Raw genomic sequence first — 20,459 nt, 5'->3', positions numbered from 1 at the left:
CATACGGGCCTTGTGGTGTCCGTGGGCTTGCCCTCGCTGTCTGCAATGTAAGCGAAATACTTCCATATTTCGCTCCGTGCGTCTGCTTTTACAACAAGCCTCGGACGGTCGGCAGGAGCACTCGTGAGACTTTCGGCCATGTCTGTCTCGCTCTGCTCTGTGACTGTCTGTCACCGTAAAGCCACGCCCACTCCGTCTGCAGGCAGCGAGGAAGCAGAGAGAAGCTGCACAGACACGCTGTCGCAGAAAATTCAGAAAGTACCGATACTAATAAAACGTGAAAAAGTATCATTCTTAACGGCTGGGTACCGCGGTACCTTTCTAGTATCGGTATACCGTGCAACACTAATATATATATGTATATATATATGTATATATATATATGTATATGTATATATGTGTGTATATATATATATGTATATATATATGTATATATATATATATATATATATATACATATGTATGTATGTATGTAGGTATATGTATATATATATATGTATATATGTGTATATATATATATATATATATATGTATATATGTGTATATATATATATATATATATATATATATATATATGTATATATATATATATATATATATATACATATACATACATACATATGTATATATAAAATGTAACATCCTCTCACCAGTAGGGGGCGCTATGAGTATGACTAAAAATTGTCCTACATATATGTTTCGGGTGGGTTTCTTATTAAACATGTGAAGTTTGGAAGAGATCTGAACACCTGGTGTGCAGTTTCAGCATTCTTTTGTCATGGCGTTGCATCGAAATTCGCCGTGCCGCCACAGCTGTACCATTAAATGATATCGTCCCATGTTCACAATAAAGCATCATTCACGTCTTAAGGCTCTCATCACCACTTTAGAGGAGGATGTGATGAACCAGTCAGGCCGAGGACATAAAAGAATAAAACATGTAATTTCCTGTTACCTACTAGGGGTGCTATGGCTATAAGTAAATATTGTCTTATAGATGTGTTCAGGCCGAGAGTTCAATCATGCCTGAGTTTGGGACAGATTGGACAATGTATGGTCATGTTAAAGACCACTTCCTGGTTTGTGGCGTGGGGGCAAAATTTGAGGCCCCGCCACGGCCGGGCTTATTGATGAAAACGCATATGCGCCGCAATTTAGAGCGTGATCACACTATCCTCCCGGACCACGACCCGGACTTTAGGGTACTTGTCCCCCCTCCCTCTCCCCCCCGCGCCCCAGCCCCGTTTGTACTCACACTACCAGGGCCTCGGCCAATACTTCTTGCTGTCCATACGCCTTCAAGCCGTAACACGTCACACGCATTGATCGCGTGTGTGTGGCTTTGTTTACAAATCTTTCCATAGACCTCGGAGTTTTTGTGCGTCTTGTCGACTGTTTTTGAATATTTTCATCCGACCAAATCTGCAGTAAACACAACGTGAACCTTTCACCACCATTGTTGTTGTTGTTAAATGTCCGCGCATGGTCCTTCCTTCTATTTACATGTCCGAACAGGCGGACATAACGCTACTGCCGTAGTGCTCGTGCTCGTGCGCGTGCACGTGTACGCGCACGCTCGTGCTCGTACATGTGCAAACGGCTCCGCTAAAGCCCACCTCTTTCAAGCGGGCCGTGGCGGCCCAGCTGGCCCCAGTTGAGCGCGGAGCGGGTGCGCTCACACTACTTAAAGGTACTAGACTTTAGCTGAAAAACCGGTTTTGGCCGCGGCCAAAAGGATAGTGTGATCAGGCCCTTAGAGCGTGATCACACTATCCTTTTGGCCGCGGCCAAAACCGGTTTTTCAGCTAAAGTCTAGTACCTTTAAGTAGTGTGAGCGCACCCGCTCCGCGCTCAACTGGGGCCGGCTGGCCCTCCACGGCCCGCTTGAAATAGGTGGGCTTTAGCGGAGCCGTTTGCACATGTACGAGCACGAGCGTGCGCACGTGTACGCGCACGAGCACGAGCCCTACGGCAGTAGCGTTATGTCCGCCTGTTCGGACATGTAAATAGAAGGACGGACCATGCGCGGACATTTAACAACAACAACAATGGCGGTGAAAGGTTCATGTTGGTGTGATGCGGAGGTGGAGTGTTTACTGCAGATTTGGTCGGATGAAAAGATTCAAAAACAGTCCACAAGACGCACAAAAACTCCGAGGTCTATGGAAAGATTTGTAAACAAAGCCACACACACGCGATCAATGCGTGTGACGTGTTACGGCTTGAAGGCGTATGGACAGCAAGAAGCATTGGCCGAGGCCCTGGTAGTGTGAGTACAAACGGGGCTGGGGCGCGGGGGGGAGAGGGAGGGGGGACAAGTACCCTAAAGTCCGGGTCTCGGTCCGGGAGGATAGTGTGAGCGCGCCCTTAGTGTCTGCCATGTCTTGAAGGTGTACAGACTAACTTTGAAGTCATTCTGCTGAAATCTCTAGGAGGAGTTCCTTAGAGTACAGAGCAAAGGTTTTGAAAAGAATGTCCAAAAATGACATGTTTAAATAAAAATGGCGGACTTCCTGTTATGTTTAGGGAATACCTCCAAGAGGATATTTTGTGTGTACCTACATTCTTCACATGCCTACCAATTTTCAGACTCAGGTCTGTTGGAGCAGAGAGAAACCTAAAACATGCAGGACAGTGTCCCTACAGGAGCATGTATTCCCCAACCCTGTTGCACTAATTTCTTTCTTATTTTCACTCACTTGGTACAAAAGCCTTGGTAAAACATTCATCCTGATTATCTGAATTTGTGCGCTGAGATCTAGTGTTTAATTCGGACCATCTTTCAATATCTTTTTGTATTTCCAGATATATCTTGCTGTAATTTTATTCATATAGTTTAGATAATCCTTTTGTGATTATGATCCCCAAATATTAAATTCTCTTTAGTTTCCAGTTAAAATTAAATCATTCTTGGATCTCTTTTGGCGGACTATAGTTAAGCACCAATATCTGTGTCTTTGTGACATTTATTTTTTATCCTGATACAAAGTCTTCCAAAAGTGTCATCAACAGAGGTAATGATTTATTCAGACTTTTGAGGTAGGTTATGACATCATCTGCGTAAAGTCCTTTTTCTTGCTCTATGCCATTGACCACCACTCCTTTGATCTCTTTGTCCTCTCTAATAGCCTGGGCAAGCGGCTCTATAAAAAGAGCAAATAGAGTCGGGGATAGACAGCATCCTTACCTTGTTGATGTCTGTAATCTGATTTTGTCTGTCAAGCTCCCATTGATTTTAATTCTTGCAGTTGGTTGTTGATAGGGTTTTTATGCTATTTATTCATTTATTGCTGAATTCAAATCTCTCCAATACTACAATAAAGAAATTTCAAATTGACACAATCAAAAGCTTTCGCTGCATCAATACTAATACAATGTTCTTTTTGTCTTTTCTTGCTTGCTCGACTACCTGTAGTGTTCTTCTAATGTTATCATGCGTCTGCCGTCCTCCTATAAATCTCGTTTGAACTTCCTCTATTATTTCTGACATAAAGGAGTTCAATCTTTTAGAGATTATTGTTTTATATATTTTATAGTCAACATTTAATATAGAGATTTGTCTATATCTCGCACAGTGTTCTTTGTCCTTTCCTCATTTTTTAATGACTGTAATTATTGCCTCAGCCCATGATGGGGGAATTTTATTGTTCTGGAGTGTCCAATTGAAAGACGCAAGAAGCAATGGGGACAGCTCTTTTTGAGACATCGTATACCACTCTGCTGGGTATCCATTGCTCCCCGGTGAATTATTTTTTTTTCTATTTACTTATTGCATCTTTTACCTCCTCTAATGTAATCTCAGCCGTTAATTTATCATTTTGTGTACATCCAATTGAGGGAAGGTCTTAAAACTCCAGGAATGCAATCATGTCATTTTCTTCTACAGATGCTGGTACAAATCTTGGTAATATCTTATTTTGAATACCATCTGGAGTAGATAATGTCTCATCTGTATGGGGATCGTTCATTTTGTATGTATTACTAATCGCTTGTTGTTTTCGTATACGCTTTGCCAATATTTTAGTTGCCTCTGAGCCTACTTCATGGTAGCCCAACTTAAAATATTTATTCTTTTATTCAATTTCATCCAATAGTATGTCATTTATTTTTGTTTTTTTGTTTCTTTAATTTGTTGACTTGGGATCATTAGTGTTTTGGTATTCTTGTTCCAATTCCCTTAACTTCTTAGTATGTATTCTATAGGCCTCCACTTTAATTATTTTTGCATATGTCATTTCAGCTTTCAGTTTTCCTCTAATGACCGCCTTCATGGCATCAGAAAAAATGGTAGGGTCTACTGTGCCATTTTTATTTTCCCCTATGTATCTTCTATTTTATTTTCTATTTCCTTTTTTTGCCTTCTTCCTTGTTGGAGCATTATTCAGAATTCCCAGATTGAGTCTCCATAGTGTATGCCGTCTTCCATTGTTTAAATGTATTCTTAAGTAGAGTGGGTTGTGATCTGACACGTCGGCGGCTCCTATTCTGCACTCCTTTTCCATATGGTTATCCTCTACATTCATAAAAAAGTAATCTATCCTTGAATGGACTTTATGTGCTGCCGAGTAATGAGTGAAGTCTTTTTCCAGGGGGTGCATCTCCTCCAAACATCAATCATCACCATCTCCCCCAAAGATAGGTTTATGAATCTTGTCAAATGCATTTTGTTCTTTTTGGAACTAGTTGCATCTATTTTGTGGTCTCTTAATACATTAAGGTCTCCCCCACAAACCAAAATACCATGTGTTTCTGCTATGATATCATCAAATTGGCATTTAGAAAAGTATTTGTCGCTTTCTGGAGGTGCATATATGTTTACTAATGTTACTAGTTCATTCTCTAGTCTTCCTTTTATTATGATGTATCTTCCTTCCTTTCTTATCCCTGCATTCCTTCTCTAGCTAAACGTACTGTGGTATAAGATCCTGTAGCCATAACTTTTAAGTTTATTATATTCTGATGACAGGTGGGTCTCCTGAAAAACAAATGTTTTGCTTTTTCTTTTTTAAGTTTTGTCATAACCTTTTGTCTTTTTGTTGGACTATTTAGACCGTTGACGTTCAGCGATATCTTAATATGGTTAGTTATCGTTATGTTTTGCTATTCTTTGAAAGTATACTCCCAGACAATTTTAAACAAATCATTCATGACCAGTATACACAACAACATGAACCAAACAGTTAGTGACTTCCCCCCCTGCCGCAGGTGTGCTGTCGTCGCCCGGTGGTTCTACTGTGTATTCCCACTGTCTCATACCCCGCGCAGCGTCCGTAGCGCTTTCATATGTTTTAACTCTGTTGTTCCAGTACATCCGTATTTTAGTCAGCGGGGTCTGGAAACGTATCTTCTTTTCCTTGAGCACCTTTTTAATGCCCATATATTGTATGACCTCCTTTTCTGGACTACTTCAGCAGTGTAATCGTGGTCAAAAAAGCTTTTTTCCCCCATGCTGTCTTCAGCATCGTTTCTTTCGTTTCAAACTCAAGAAAGTTAACTATAATGGACATGTGTGAAGCATTTGTGAAAGACCACAGGTAGCTCGCTGGATGTGGAGCTCCGTTCCCTCAGGTAGCTGTAGCTCTGTTTTATAGCAGATGTTCCACGTACTTGCTAGTGGAGTTCTCCGGGATGACGAACATTCGTATATTATTTCTCCTTGATGTGTCAGCCAGAGTCGCCTTCTGTGTCTGTAGTTCGTTTACATTATCTGTTAGCTTGCACTCGACTTATTGCTTAAGTGTGGATTTCTTCTTTTATTTTATTTTTCAACTCGTCTTTTAGCATGATCAGTTCGTGTCGTATCTGTTGTTTAATGTCTTTTATATCTTTCCTTATTGTAGCAAGCCCGACTTGCAGCGTCGCGTTGTGGTCTTGACGGTCCTTTTTCTCTGCTTTATCCGCTTACAGAGGTCGCCTAAGGTAGTTTCTCGGCTTTTCTTGCTCCCGGTTAGTTTTTCCTGTCCTTCGGTTACCTCTCCCACTCCAAATATAACTTTCAGTCGTCAGATTATATCTATGCGGGGGGTTTTCAATGTCCGACTTGGGAGAGTAGTTGACTATACGTCTGTTCTGTCGGCCATCTTCCCGGAAGTTTCCTTTTTTTTTTTTTTTTGTAATTTTTTTTTTATTGATATTCTTCATCATCAATACAAATATGCTTCTTCACAAAATGAATTTCAAATATATGTATTCTTCGTATATTCATATTTGCTACAATTCCCAGTCTTTTTGTTTGTGTATATAAAAATAACAGGCAAACAGAGGAAAGGAAAAAGAAGGAAAGAATAAAACTAAATAAACAAAACGAAAAAAAAAAAAACTAAACTAAAACTTTTAGGGAGTGACATTTTCTTTGTAACCTTATTATTGATAAGTCAAAGTAAAATCAGGCCTAAGAGGCTTTACGTAGGAAACCCATTTCTGCCAGCAGGAAGAACATTGTTCTGATCTATAGTTGACAAATGCTGTTATCATCTCCATTTTATAAATGTCCATTGTAATTTCCATCCATGCATTTAAAGTTGGGCTCTCCTGAGATAACCATTTCCTGGTAAGAGATTTTTTACCGGCTACGAGCAGTGCATTCATTAGGAGTTTATCTCCTTTTGACCAGTCTTGAGGTATATATCCAAAGTATATGGTTTTACTTGCAAAAGGTAATTCACGTTTAAAAATGTCTTGTAAGGCCTTGTGTATCTCCCTCCAATAGTCTTTAATAACAGAGCACTCCCAGAAGATGTGATAATGGTTCGCGTTTTGGTTTCCACAGTTTCTCCAACAGACAGGGGGGTTATTAACATAGTGGGATTTCTGTGTGGGTGTAATAAAATATCTTATTAGATTTTTCCACCCAAATTCCCTCCATTTCTGTGAACTGGTGCACTTCCATTGGTATCTCCATATTGTTGTCCAGTCTTCAGCGGATAGAACAATTCCTCCTTCCTTTTCCCACTTTGTTTTAACGTACGAGGTTGAGTGCATTTTAAGATTTAGCAGACTCTTATACAAACATGAGATAATATTGCCACCAGTGTCTGAGTTATATGCCTTCCTGAACAGCTCTATCAAACACCTACCTGTCTCAGACATGTTTTTCATCTTTAGACAAATGTAATGTTGCATCTGCAGGTACTGGTAAAAGTAATGCTTTTCTAATGAATGTTTCTCTTTAAGGGTTTCAAAACTGAGCAGTGTTCTTTCTTTCATTACATTACATATAGCTGTTATTCCTTTAGCTGTCCAGTCTTTGAATCTAGTATCCAATTTATTGGGTGTAAAGTCTGAGTCGTATGCACACCATTTAAGGATTACCATATTTTCCTCTAATTTGTGTTCTTTTATGATAGTTTTCCATGTTTTAAGAGTAGATTTCACCCATGGGTTATCAATAGTGTTTATGTGACTTTGTAGATTATTATCGGCTATGATTGCTTGTATGGGAATGGGAGACACGTTCTCCTCAATGACTTTCCATTGAGCAGCATATGATGGGTTGCACCAGCATATCATAGCTCTAATCTGTGCTGCAAAATAATAATCTTTAAAAGAAGGTAAGCCCCATCCCCCTCTTTCTTTGACCAACTGTAGAGTTTTGAGACGAACCCTTGGTTTCTTACCTTGCTATATATATCTTGATAGCATTTTGTCCCATTCATCAAATTGTTTTTGGGTGAGTTCTATTGGTAGGGTCTGGAATAGGTACAACAGTCTGGGTAATATGTTCATTTTAATAGATTCAACTCTCGAACTAAAACTAAGAAAAGGAATCAAATTCCACCTTGCTATGTCCTCCTTGATTTTTTTATGTAGAGGCAAGTAGTTGCAGTCTGATAGTCTTGCCAGGTCTTTTGGTATATTGATGCCCAGGTACTTGAAAGACTGTGTTTGCCACCTCAAGGGATATCTGTTTATAATTTCCCCTGGTGAGTTGTAATTATATGAAAGGAGTTGGGTTTTGTTTACATTAATTCTATATCCTGATAGTTGACCATAATGTTCAAATGACTGCATTAGTTTAGGTAGACCGTATGTTGGTTGTCCTAGGTAAATCAAAATGTCATCTGCATAGCACGCCAATTTATGCTCTCTATCCTTAATAATGATTCCCCTGATATCCTTGTTTTGTCTGATGTATTGCGCTAATGGTTCCAAATATAAGGCGAAGAGTAGCGGTGACCATGCACATCCCTGTCTCGACCCTCTCTCTAAGGTAAATCTATTTGATAAATATCCATTGATTTTAATCCTGGCAGTGGGACTGTCATATAGTGCTTGTATGGTTTTAATAATTGTATCATGTAGTCCAAATCTATGTAGAACTCTATAAAGGAAATCCCAACTAACGGAATCAAAGGCCTTTTCAGCATCCACGCTTATCACTATTGCCTCAATTTGATTTTTTTGTATATGATCCATAATGTGTAACATCCTTCGAATATTGTCTTGTGTTTGCCGTTGTTGTATAAAACCTGTCTGATCATTATGTATCAATTTGGGCAGGAACTCCTCTAACCGTTTGGCCATGATGGAGGTAAATAATCTATAATCTACATTTAGGACAGATATTGGTCTAAATGACCCACATTCCATTCTATCTTTGCCTTCTTTTGGTATTGCTGAAATTATTGCCTCTTTCCAGCTGGGAGGCGTTTGTGCCTTTTTTAAAGCCCAGTTTAGTGTGGGGAGCAAGACAGGTGTTAATTCTTTCCTAAATTCCTTATACCACTCCGCTGTATAACCGTCTGAGCCTGGTGACTTGCTTAATTTAAGTCTTCTGATTGCAACTGTTAGTTCACTTTCCGTTATATCATCAGTCAGCGCTTTATTTTCATCCTCATTTAGAGTAGGTAAGTCCAGAGAATTCAAGAAAGTATCAATTTGCGTCTGGCTTCCCCCTGGGACTTTTGAATATAGAGTTTTGTAAAACACTTATAAAGCTTCCTGGATCTCACTTATTTTATTCTTGGTAACTTTTGTTATTGGATGCCTAATTTTATGAATCGTATTTTCTGCCATCTTTTTCTTTAGGTTCCATGCCAATATCTTCATAGACTTAGTTCCACTTTCATAGTGTCTCTGTTTTAAAAACATTAGATTTTTCTTGATTTCATGTGTTGTCAAATTATCGATTTCATTCCTAATTTTTTTAATTTCCCTCAATATATCCTGGAACAATTCAGTTTGTGTTTTCCTTCCAGTTCCTTCAACTTGTTTTGTAATGCCTCTAGTGTTTTATGTGTCATTTTCTTCTTGTACGAGGACAATGATATAATTTTCCCTCTTAAAACAGCTTTGAGAGTATCCCACAGAATGGGAGGTGAGACCTCTTCATTATCGTTGAATTCTAGGTAGAGATTGATTTCCTTTTTAATTTGCTCTCTGAAATGGGGGTCGTTCATCAAACTTGAGTTTAGTTTCCAATTATTATTCTTCAGTCGCAGGTTAAAATCAGTCAATAAGTATATAGGTGCATGGTCACTTAAGTCTATTGTTCCAATTCCACAAGTGTTTATTTTGTTTTTATCTTTTCCAAATGTTATAATAGTCTGTTCTTGTGTACACGGAGTGGGGGGCAGAGTAGTAAGTGTAATCCCTTCTGTTGGGGAAAAGGTCCCTCCATATGTCCACCAGTCCGACTTCTTCAAAAAGTGTGTTAACCCTTCTGTGTATTGGGTTTTTATCATGAATTTTCCTACTGGATGAGTCGAGCTTTGGTTGCAAATGTATATTTAAGTCTCCTCCACATATCAGAAGACCTTCTGTTTCTGTTATCATGATTTTAGTGATTTTCCGAAAGAAATGGATGTCACTTCCTGGGGGTGCATATACATTCATTAAAGTCGGAAGTTTCCTTTTTAATGTAATGTGAATGTAACTTAAATGATTGCTGAAATATGACATTTAAAGGGATTTTATTTTGAAATGTGACATTAGGAAATCAATAGGAGTGTCTGATCACTTCTTATTTCAGGATTGTTTCCTTTATTTTGGAATCTACTGTAATGCCTAGTATATAGACATAGCTTAAAATAACGTGAGAGCTGGCTTGACTGTGTTTTTCCGTGGTGGACGCTAGCTTGACCCCATAAGTGCTGTATACTGAAGCTATTTTCAATAAAACTTGCATATTCAGATAAAAAAAATGTCAAAAAGTAATGAAGTCACTGCTCCCAATCTGCTGGAGATATGTAATCTGTATTGTGTAATGTGAAGGTGGAGGAGGCTGACCAGATCTACCTGCTGATGAAGGAGGAGTATCGGATCTCTAGGAATGTGCGTCTGGCGTGGTTTCTTGGTAAACTTAACCAAGTCATCTGGCCAACATCAAAGCCTGAACTGGTGAGTTAATCCATACTCCTTTCCCTGTCCTCATGTAGGCCCAAGAGCACCAAGATGGAAACGTAGCTAATGGTGTGCCTCTCTTGTTGGTAGTAATATGCAAATTCTAAATGGTTTGTCATCATTGACTGTAAGTATACTGCTGCTTTTTTACCTGTACTACTTCAGTGCCTGTTCGGAGCTGGCTGATTGCTGGGTCCCCCTTTAGTGTGGCTTGCGGGGTTCTTCTGGGCCGCTCATCTGATCGACTTTGCACTTAATGTTGCACTCCCTTGGGTCCTCAGCAATACATCTGCCCATTGTGAAGTTGACTTAATGAACGGTCATACATGCATACATAGACAGAAAGTCCTTCCTTTATAGTTAGATGATGCTGCTACAGCGCCACCTATTGGCCAAATGGCACAAACATATATCCACCAAATGTGGTGTCAATAGCCCAGAGCATTCAGGAGATATGACTGTTTAGCTATATAATCCCTGACCACATCTAGGGCTTAGAATTTTGTTTTTGAGATGTACTGTTCAACATTTATAGGCCAAAATTGAAAGTTCCTTGTGGCCAAACTGCAACAAAGCATCATTGGGGTCATTCTATCAGAAACCAATCACTTTCTGATCAGACACCTTTATAACCTTTTTTGTTAGCTTTTCAATTATCAGAGAACCATATTTTGTTTGCTTATTTTTGAAGAAAATATCTGTTTCTTTAGGAAGCGTGGGTGTCCAATATGGGTCTACTTTAAGCGCTTCAGTCTCCTTAGTGATTGCTCATTCTGGTTCATGGAACAACCTTCCAACACTCCCTCATAAAGACTAACATCTCATCTCATCTTCAACTGCTTATCCGGGTCGCGTCGTGGGGGCAGAAGCTTTAGCAGGGGAGCCCAAACTTCCCTTTCCCTGGCCACATTAACCAGCTCTAAGTGGGGGATCCCGAGGCGTTCCCAGGCCATTGTGGAGATATAATCTCTCCACCTAGTCCTGGGTCTTCCCCAAGGCCTCCTCCCAGCTGGACACCCAAACCACCTCAACTGGCTCCTTTCAACGCAAAGGAGCAAGGGCTCTACTCCGAGTTCCTCACGGATGGCTAAACTTCTCACCCTATCTCTAAGGGAGACTCCAGCCACCCTCCTGAGAAAACCCATTTCGGCCGCTTGTACCCGCCGACTCGTTCTTTCGGTCATGACCCAGCTTTCATGGCCATAGGTGAGGGTAGGAACGAAGATTGACCGGTAGATTGAGAGCTTTGCCTTCCGGCTCAGCTCTCTTTTCGTCACAAAGGTGTGGTAGAGTGACTGCAACACCGCCCTCGCTCCTCCGATTTTCCAGCCAAACTCACGCTCCATCGTCCCCTCACTCGTGAACATGATCCCGAGGTACTTGAACTCCTTTACTTGAGGTATGGACTCATTCCCTACCTGGAGTCAGCAATCCACCGGTTTCCTGCTGAGAGCCATGGTCTCAAATTTAGAGGTGCTGATCCTCATCCCAGCTGTTTCACACTCGGCTGCGAACCGATCCAGTGAGTGCTGAAGGTCACTGACCGACGATGCCATCAGGACCACATCATCTGCAAAAAGCAGAGACGAGATCCTCAGCCCACAAACTGCAACCCCTCCCCACCACGACTACGCCTCGATATACCGTCCCTGAAAATCACGAACAGGATTGGTGACAAAGCACACCCCTGGCGCAGTGACGTGCAGTGAGGGTTGGGGTTGGGGAGGCACTGACTCACAAGTCAGATTTACAAACATACAGTAGGATGCCAATAGGATAGGATGAGAGAATAGGAGCGAATAGGACGCTGAAAACCATTTTAAAACACCAGAGCCACTGTATACTGCAGTATATCTTACCTTTACTTGTACATGACTTCTCGCTTTGACTGAAAGTCCAGCTTTGAAAAATTTCTTAGTTTAGAAATCAAATCCTTCATTTTCAGGGCGAGAAATGACAGCTTGTCGCTAAGCTCTACAGCATCGCACAGCACACACTGTGTTTACTTTTTGCACACCGGTTAGAGTTCACCGTGACCTGCTGGCTATCCGGCTGCTCACTATCGCCGCCTAACTTGAGGCAGAGGTACTGCCTGCCTCAAGCCAAGCATTTTCCCTGTGGATTTATGTCTTATCATTAAGATGTAAATATTACACACATACGTAAAATACATTAAGGAACACCATGGAAAAGAAGACGTATGCTTTTATTACATAAAAGTGTCCTCAACCATCATATTGGAAACATACACAGAAATGGGAACAAGCACGCGCAGAGGGCACGCGCTCAATACAGTTTGTGAGTGATTGCGCAATCTGGAGGGAGGCACGGCTGTCCGTGCCTCACCTCTCGCATCCGAAGCGACTCCGCTTATTTAAATAGGAAATACAGAATTTTCTGCCATTTTTACTATAAAAACGGTCAAAATACATTAAGTCCAGAGGACAAATATTAATACTTGTTATTTTATTATTTCGTTTCTTTTTCCTCTCATGATGACAGGGGAGGCACAGCCTCACCTGCCTCCCCTGACCGCACGTCACTGGCCTGGCGGAGGCCAACCCCCACCGGGAACGAATACGACTTACTGCCGAGGATCTGGTCACAGCTCTCGCTTTGAGTGTTCACCCCATACTCCCGCAGCACCTCCCACAGTATCCCCCGAGGGACCCGGTCATATGCCTTCTCCAGATCCACAAAGCACATGTAGACTGGATGGGCATACTCCCAGGCCCCCTCCAGGATCCTTGCGAGAGTGAAGGGCTGGTCTGTTGTTCCACGGCCAGGACAGAATCTGCATTGTTCCTCTTCAATCTGAGGTTCGACTATAGGCGAAGACGAACCCTCCTTTCCAGCACATTGGAGTAGACTTTACCAGGGAGGCTGAGTAGTGTGATACCCCTGTAATTGGCACACACATATCCAACCGTCCTTTCCTCTCTAAAATCCTCAAGAAAGTAGTTGCCAATCAGCTGTGTGTGGTATTTTTTTTAACATAATGAGTTATTTGAGGACTTCCAGCCAGGATTTGGAATGAATCACTGACACAGCACTGGTAATAATTACTGTTGACCTTCTTATAGCTACAGACAAAGGACTTTCTGTACTTATTTACTAGATCTTAGTGCTGCCTTCGACACTATTGACCGCATCGCATCCTGTTACGGAGACTGGAGCATCTAATTGGCATTAAAGGAACCGCATTAAGCTGGTTTAAGTGGCATTTATCAGATAGATCTCAGTTTGTACATGTTAATGATTAATCCTCCATGTACACTAAAGTAAAATATTACAAAATATATACAGATCAAAAGTACTGTAATAACGTGCAAATTACCATACAAATGTGCAAAGAACAGATTGTTTGTGATTGAGTCTTTATTACAGAGAGGGAATGACAGACTCTTCAAGGGATGCGTTGTATAGTTGACCACAGGCAGGAAAGATTTCCTGTGGTGCATATGGGTGCGGGGAGTCTTCTGCTGAAGGTGCTCCTCTGCTGAGCCAGTGTGTCGTAGAGAGGGTGGGCGACATTGTCCAAGATAGACACAAGCCTGGACAGCATCCTCCTCTCTGCCACGGTTGTCAGGGTGTCCAGCTTCTCCCCCACAACATCACCGGCCCTCCGTTTGTTCAGTCTGTTGGTGTCTGCGACCTTCAGCCCACTGCCCCAGCATGTGACAGCGAAAAAGATCGCACTGGCCACAACAGACTCATAAAACATCCTCCGCATCGTCCTGCAGATGTTAAAAGGACCTCAGCCTCCTCAGGAAGAAGAGTCGACTTTGGCCCTTTTTGTAGACAGCCTCAGCATTTCTAGTCCAGATCAACTTATTATTGAAGTACACCCCCAGGTACCGGAGTCTGGAGATGGTGATGTGTATGATGCTGCAGACAGATGTTTGGTTTGCAGAGGGAGGGATGTACAGAACAACAGTGATGACATGTGGAATCTCTCTGGGCAGACGGTATGGACAGAGTACAACAGCCAGCAGTTCAACATCCGGGCTACAGGGTTGTCTACAGAGTCTTTAATGATGATATGACCAGGATTACACCATATGCTGTTTACTAGAATGGCAAGCCCCCCTCCTTTCCTCTCACCGCTCTTGGTGCCATCCACGGAGACGTTATGATTTGTAATGTCCCCGTGAAGCCATGTCTCCGTGAAACACATCAGACTGCACTCACTCAATGATCATATTGAATTATGGGCCAGCCCTGTGTCACTGATTTCCTGTGTGACTCTCACTTCATTTACAGCTGAGCTCAGAGAATGAATTGGACTTGCTGAGTATCTTACCTAAAGGATGGCAGACGGATTTCTCCCCCACCATTTACCCCTACATGTTGATGCCGTCCACTCGAGCAACCTTCCTGGCCCGGAGGTACCGCTTCATCATTGAGTTGGACCTTAGCCCCTCCACAGGGATCGTGGTAAGACTGAACACAGAATAATGGTTTGTACTTGTTTCCTGAATTATTGTGGTTGACAACAAAAGATGGAGACGTAGTGGAATGATCTTTTAAATCTGTAGAATATCCAATATAAAACCTTAGTTGGCTCACTCCCAGTCCATGTCCTCCGTTGTATGGCCATACATGTCCCACAGATACAGTCAGTGTTGGGAGGGTTCCTTTTAAAATGTATTCCTCTACAGATGATGATGATGATGATGATGATGAAGCCCTTTATTTGTCACTAGTCACAAGTACCAGCGAAATTGCAGCGCCACCTGTCCAAACATACATGTACATACAATGTGACAGAGGGGTAGACAGGACAGGAGGCAGGGATTGGATTGAGAAAGTTACAGCATAACATGAGGAGAGGGAGGAGAGAAAAAAAGGCAACCCCCAGACTGTACTCCAGAGGGAGGGCAGTGTGGGAACAGGAAAAAAAACACCTCAGCAACAAGCACATAATCACTCTTACAACAGAAAAACTCAAGACTAGCAACAGGGAGGGGGCGAGGGTGGGGGGTGTAACCCAGGATAGACAGCAGCCACCCGGTCCTGCAGCCATATTCGGCACTGGTCACGGACCCGTCTGTCTCACTGGGGGGGTACAAAGCTGCAGAGACGTGGGAGAGGGGGAGGAGGGTGGATGCATATCTGTATAAATGTATAATGTCACTGTATGTGTGAGCCTGGGTCGTCACCCCGCCCGGCGTCACAACCTCGGTGCCTCAGTCTGATCCAACGGAGACGACCTTGATCATGACCCAGGCAGAGTCAACAATCAGCAGGTGTCTGTGGGAGGTGGGGGAAGGAATGAAGAGCGTCTCACTGCAGTGTTCTCCAGGGGAGTTGTTGTTCCAGCAGCAGCCTTGGCCAAGGCCACTGCTGGTTGGGGAGGCCGAAAAGGATAAGATTGGGGTTGTTTGGGTTTGGGGACGAGCAGCCACATTCCAATGTCGCGGCTACTCTCTTTGTCCATTCTGGTCAGCAATACGATCCACTTTCCTTTGCAAAGCCATGAGCGTCTCCTTGATGGTACCCACATCGCGGCTCAAGTTGTCCATGTTACGGTGCAAAGCCACAGTCTGAGTGCCCATGACTCGCACCGCCTCAATCATTCCAGGCAGCCATGTGGGGCTTTTGGCAGCTGCCATGGATTCCCGAATTCTCTGATAAACCAGGCCCGTGCCTATTCCAATCAGCAGGGAAGTTGTTATCACGGTTCCGAATAGGTAGATGTTCTTAGGCGTCCTCCACGGAAAGAGCCGCCAGGCACACGACCCGCCACCTCTCCCACGCGTCCATCGTGTAGCCAGCTGCAAACGTTCCGGCAGGACAGTCAGGTTCCCCCGCACCCGGGCTTCTCGTCGAGAAGATGGTGTCAGTAGCGTGCAGAGACCAGTTGATCAATTGCATGAGTCTTTAGGTTCGGAGAGCAGTGCGGAGAGAGTCTCTCAAAAGAAATACATAAGACAGAAGACTAGACGAGACAAGAGAAGCAAAGCAGGGAAAGAGAAGGGAGAGGAGGGAAGGAAAAATGCGACCGCCTCCGCTGAGAGCCAAAGAGAGAACATGTCCTAATATGTAATCTGTAATGTATTCCCTTGGATTACTCATCTAAAGTAATGTATTCTAAATACTTTTGGATTACTTTAAGCTTACTTCAAAATGGTCTTGTTGAACGTGTTTATCTGCAACACTGATTTTAGTTCACACTTGCATTAGAGAACGATCTTATTCCTGTCTTCAGAGAAAAACACAAATGTGGTACGTTTTGTCCAGCAACTGCTACTATTTAAAGAAAAATGGTATCCAAGAGTCGACATCCTACAATTAATTTTACCGTTATTAAATTCCACAGCTCAGAAATTAGGGAAGGGACAGTAGTAACACATGCCAGAGACAGTTGTAACATTTAGAATTTATTTATTTAGGTTAGCCCCTTGAGATGAATCATCTCATTTTCGAGGGAGAAGAAGCAAAAACAAGGGGTTTGCAAATTAAGTAGTAGTAATGCTTTGAAACCATGAAGAATAGTAGACCTAAGCTGGCATGGGAGATTGTTCCAATCTGATGGAGCTTTGAATTGAAATGCACGACGACCACATTCTTTAAATATTCTAGGAGTGTGGAAAAAAAGATGATCGGTATGTCTTAAGTTATAGTAGGTACTATAAGGAATTAGAAGTTGTTTTAAGTATAAAGGCAAATTAAAATGAATACATTTAAAAATAAACAGTAACCAATGAAAGAGTCTTCTGGCTATTGGGGTTAACCAATTCAGAGATTCTTAAAGAGTACAGTGATGAGTCCTGTATGAACATCTAAGAACAAATCTACAGAGGCTGTTATTAAGCACAGTAAGAGGACAAAGATTTGATTCTGTGGTGTTCTGATATATAATATATGCATAGTCAAGAATGGGGAATATTAATTGTGAAATAATTATTTTCCAGACCTGTAGTGGCAAACTATCAATGGAACGATACAGTACAGGCAATACATTTTCTTTGTAGTTGAGTCAGTGTGGGGTTTAAAGGATAACTGGGAGTCAAACAAGAGGCCCAAGTATTTAAATTCAGTTACATTTTGTAGGGGTTCTCCATCAAGAAACTTCAAGGACCATTCGTCAGAGTGTAGACCATATCTAGTACTCCAAGAACCATATTTACACTGCTGAATTTGTGAAATTTCAGGCTTAGAAGAGTAGATTACAGTATCCCCAGCATAAAGATGAATTTGACAGTGCGAGCAGTGGTCGTCGAAAAGTTGGATGGTGTGGAGAGAGAATATTGTAATCATTGAGATAATTGGATAATTGATTGAAAATAAGTCTTTCAAATATTTTTCTATACTATTGATGATTGAAATGGGTCTATAGTTGTTAATTTCTTGGGGTAACTGCCTTTATGTAAAGGGGTTACCCTGCCGCATTTCCAAGATAAGGGAGTTTCACAGGTAGTGAGAGATAAATTAAATAAATATGACAGAGGAAATGATAAAACCTGAGAAGCGATTTTAAGGAATTTAATCTCCAGCCCATCTGGACAACAACTGCTCCCAGAGCTTAAGCCGTCGATGACCTGTTGAACCTTAATTGGGGTGATAGTTTTAAAGGAGATGGAACTTCTGCACCTTTCATTAAACAGGGTGAAGGCAGAGCAATGATTATTAGAAGTTGCCAATTAGTTATCTTCCAGACTTGTTTAGGGTTCTTAAAGTTGGTTGTTAGGGAGTCTTTATAGTAGTTGGCATTAACATTTTTTGTTTTAGTTGTACGTTTATTCCTCAGATCTTTATAGGCATTCCAATCAGAGATATCCTTAGCTGCTCGATGTTTTCTCCAGGCCTTGTCTCTTTGTTTGAATAAATTAATAAATTCTCCTTTAATCCGAGGTAAGTGTCTACCCTTAATCCTAACCATTGACCAGGGTGCTTGTTATTTATAACCTCAAGAAACTCAGTGTAGAAGAAGTGCCACACATCTTCAACAGTTGGTATTAGCTGAAACCTCTCCCAATTTATGTTTAAAATGCCTTGGTGAAATAGGTCAGGATTAATATTATTAGCTTTCCTTACTTTAATAAATTTAGCTGGAAGATGAGACATTTCAATCTTCCAAACACAAAATACAATAGAGTGGTCACTAAAGGAGTCGGATAATACACCAGATTGTCAGGATGGGTGACCAGTATCAGTTCAAGCAGGGAAGCTGAACTAGAGCACACCCTGGTGGGTTCAGTTATAAGCTGTGTAAGGTTTATACTGTTGACTCGATTGTGGTCATTAGGAGAGGACCGATCTAGCCAGTTAGAATTGAAATCCCCTAAAATAATTTTCTCACATGAGTGGTCTAAGGAGTTGATGGTAGACACAATTACATTTGTAGATTATGTAGGAGATTTTGGAAGCCTATAGAAATTTCCAATATGAAGCAAGGGAATGAAGCATCACCCCGGAAGAAGTTGCGGACCTCATGGAGGTATCCCAGACTTTGAATTTACTAAGGAAAGCCTCAGCCTCCGTCGGAGCACGATACAGGGTGGATCTTCCGTCATGGATGATTCTCAGCAAGTCTGGGTATTTTAAGGAGTATTTTTTATCCAGCTCACAAAGCTTTTTCTTAACTGACTCAAAATGGCGGCGCTTCTCTGGAAACTCAAGCGCTGATGTCCGGGTAGATGTACACCCTCGAGCCTTGGAATAGGAGATCCTCTTTCTCTCGAGCAAGTCGGAGTATCTCCAATTTATCCTGGAGGTTAAGACATTTTGCCAGTATTGGCCGTGGACCAGAGACCGTGGTGCCCTCCATGTGTAAGGCGCCAGTGCGATGAGCCTGTTGAATGACGGGTGGAATTGGAAAGTCCATTTTGTCAAGGAGTTGTGGGATAAGTTGCTGTATAAAGCCAAACATATCACGGCCCTCTTTCAGGAACCGCAGATTTGAGGAGTGACTGCGATTCTCAAGATCCTCGACTTTGTCTGTCAGGTAATTATTTTGTTTCTCCAGGTCTTTGACTCGCTTTTTCAAATCGCTGATCATGTCCTCGTTTCCACTGACTCTTTTTTCAATCAGTCATATGATCACAAAGGGTAGTCATTGATAATTGTAGTGAATTAACACTCGTTTGTAGCTGATCTAATTTTCAGATCAATATGCAAGCACAGTTCGGATTTCATATGCTGCATGGGATCAAGAAGAGCTTCATTAGAGGCCATCATAGAAGGATGAGATGAACAATGGGATGAGTAGATCGGCCTTAAAAGTTCCTTAATTGATGTCGAAGTCAAAAGACAAAAGAAGACAAAAGACTAATTCAAATGTTTAACGAGTGAAGATGAAATTAGACAAAAGCAAACGTTTCAAAGGTCAGGAAAATTAGATCATAATGCAGACTGAAAACTCAGGAGACACTCACAGAGATTTGCGTGCGGCCATCTTTAGATCAAGCACAGAGTGAATGAATGGGTGAGTGACAGGCAATTTGTAAAGCCCAATAAGGTAACATATCTAAAATAAACATAATTAATCACTTAAATACTCCAAATGAAAAAGAAAATATAGAAGTCACATTATTATGACCATTCATTTCTTTCTTTTTTGTTTTTTATTTTCCAAATTGTTTTATTGGGTTAACCAGAGTTATACAGGTACACAAGAAAAAGTATAATAATTGTATAATAATTTAATAAAGTAAATAAATAAAATAATATATATATTTTTTAAATGACACCTCTGCAGCCACCAGTCCACACTCTATTCATGGTCCACACAGGGACTTGAACTGGCAAACATACGGTTCCCAGTTGAGTCATCAATGGACTGAGCTACTGCCGCCCCAACATAAGTACATAGGTAAAGTAACTATTACTAATAAGAGCCAACTGTGGGTCCTAGGAATTCTGTCAAAGATCCCCTCTTTGAAAACCTTAACTTCTCTAACCTTAGACATTGTAAAATTTCACGTATCCAACTTTTATGAGTCGGTGGAGAAACATCCATTTAAGGGCGAGCAGGGTGGTAAAGGCCACGGCACGTTGTGTAGTAATGGGCAGATTTTTAGACGGAGGAAGCCCAAACAGAACAGTCAGGGGATCGGGTTCCAAATTTGGCTCAAGAGCCTTTTTGAGGGTTTGAAACACTGTAGTGCCCTGCG

The 20,459-nt window shown here is 41.6% G+C and overlaps 1 protein-coding gene across 3 annotated transcripts in view; it reads left to right on the top strand.

Moving 5' to 3' along the window:
* Positions 1 to 20,459, top strand: part of szt2 (SZT2 subunit of KICSTOR complex) — a 214,093-nt gene that overhangs the window by 6,791 nt on the left and 186,843 nt on the right. For all 3 annotated transcript variants that reach the window (XM_083940596.1, XM_083940597.1, XM_083940595.1), the window contains exons 2-3: positions 10,213 to 10,338; positions 14,605 to 14,778. In XM_083940596.1, coding sequence (XP_083796722.1) covers positions 10,213 to 10,338; positions 14,605 to 14,778 — 300 coding nt within the window. The remainder of the gene's footprint in view (positions 1 to 10,212; positions 10,339 to 14,604; positions 14,779 to 20,459) is intronic.

The sequence above is a fragment of the Echiichthys vipera genome, assembly GCF_963691815.1.
Source record: "Echiichthys vipera genome assembly, chromosome: 3".
Classification (NCBI taxonomy): domain Eukaryota; kingdom Metazoa; phylum Chordata; class Actinopteri; order Perciformes; family Trachinidae; genus Echiichthys; species Echiichthys vipera.
Note: the sequence above shows the minus strand (reverse complement) of the source record. Positions and strands in the feature narration are given on the sequence as shown.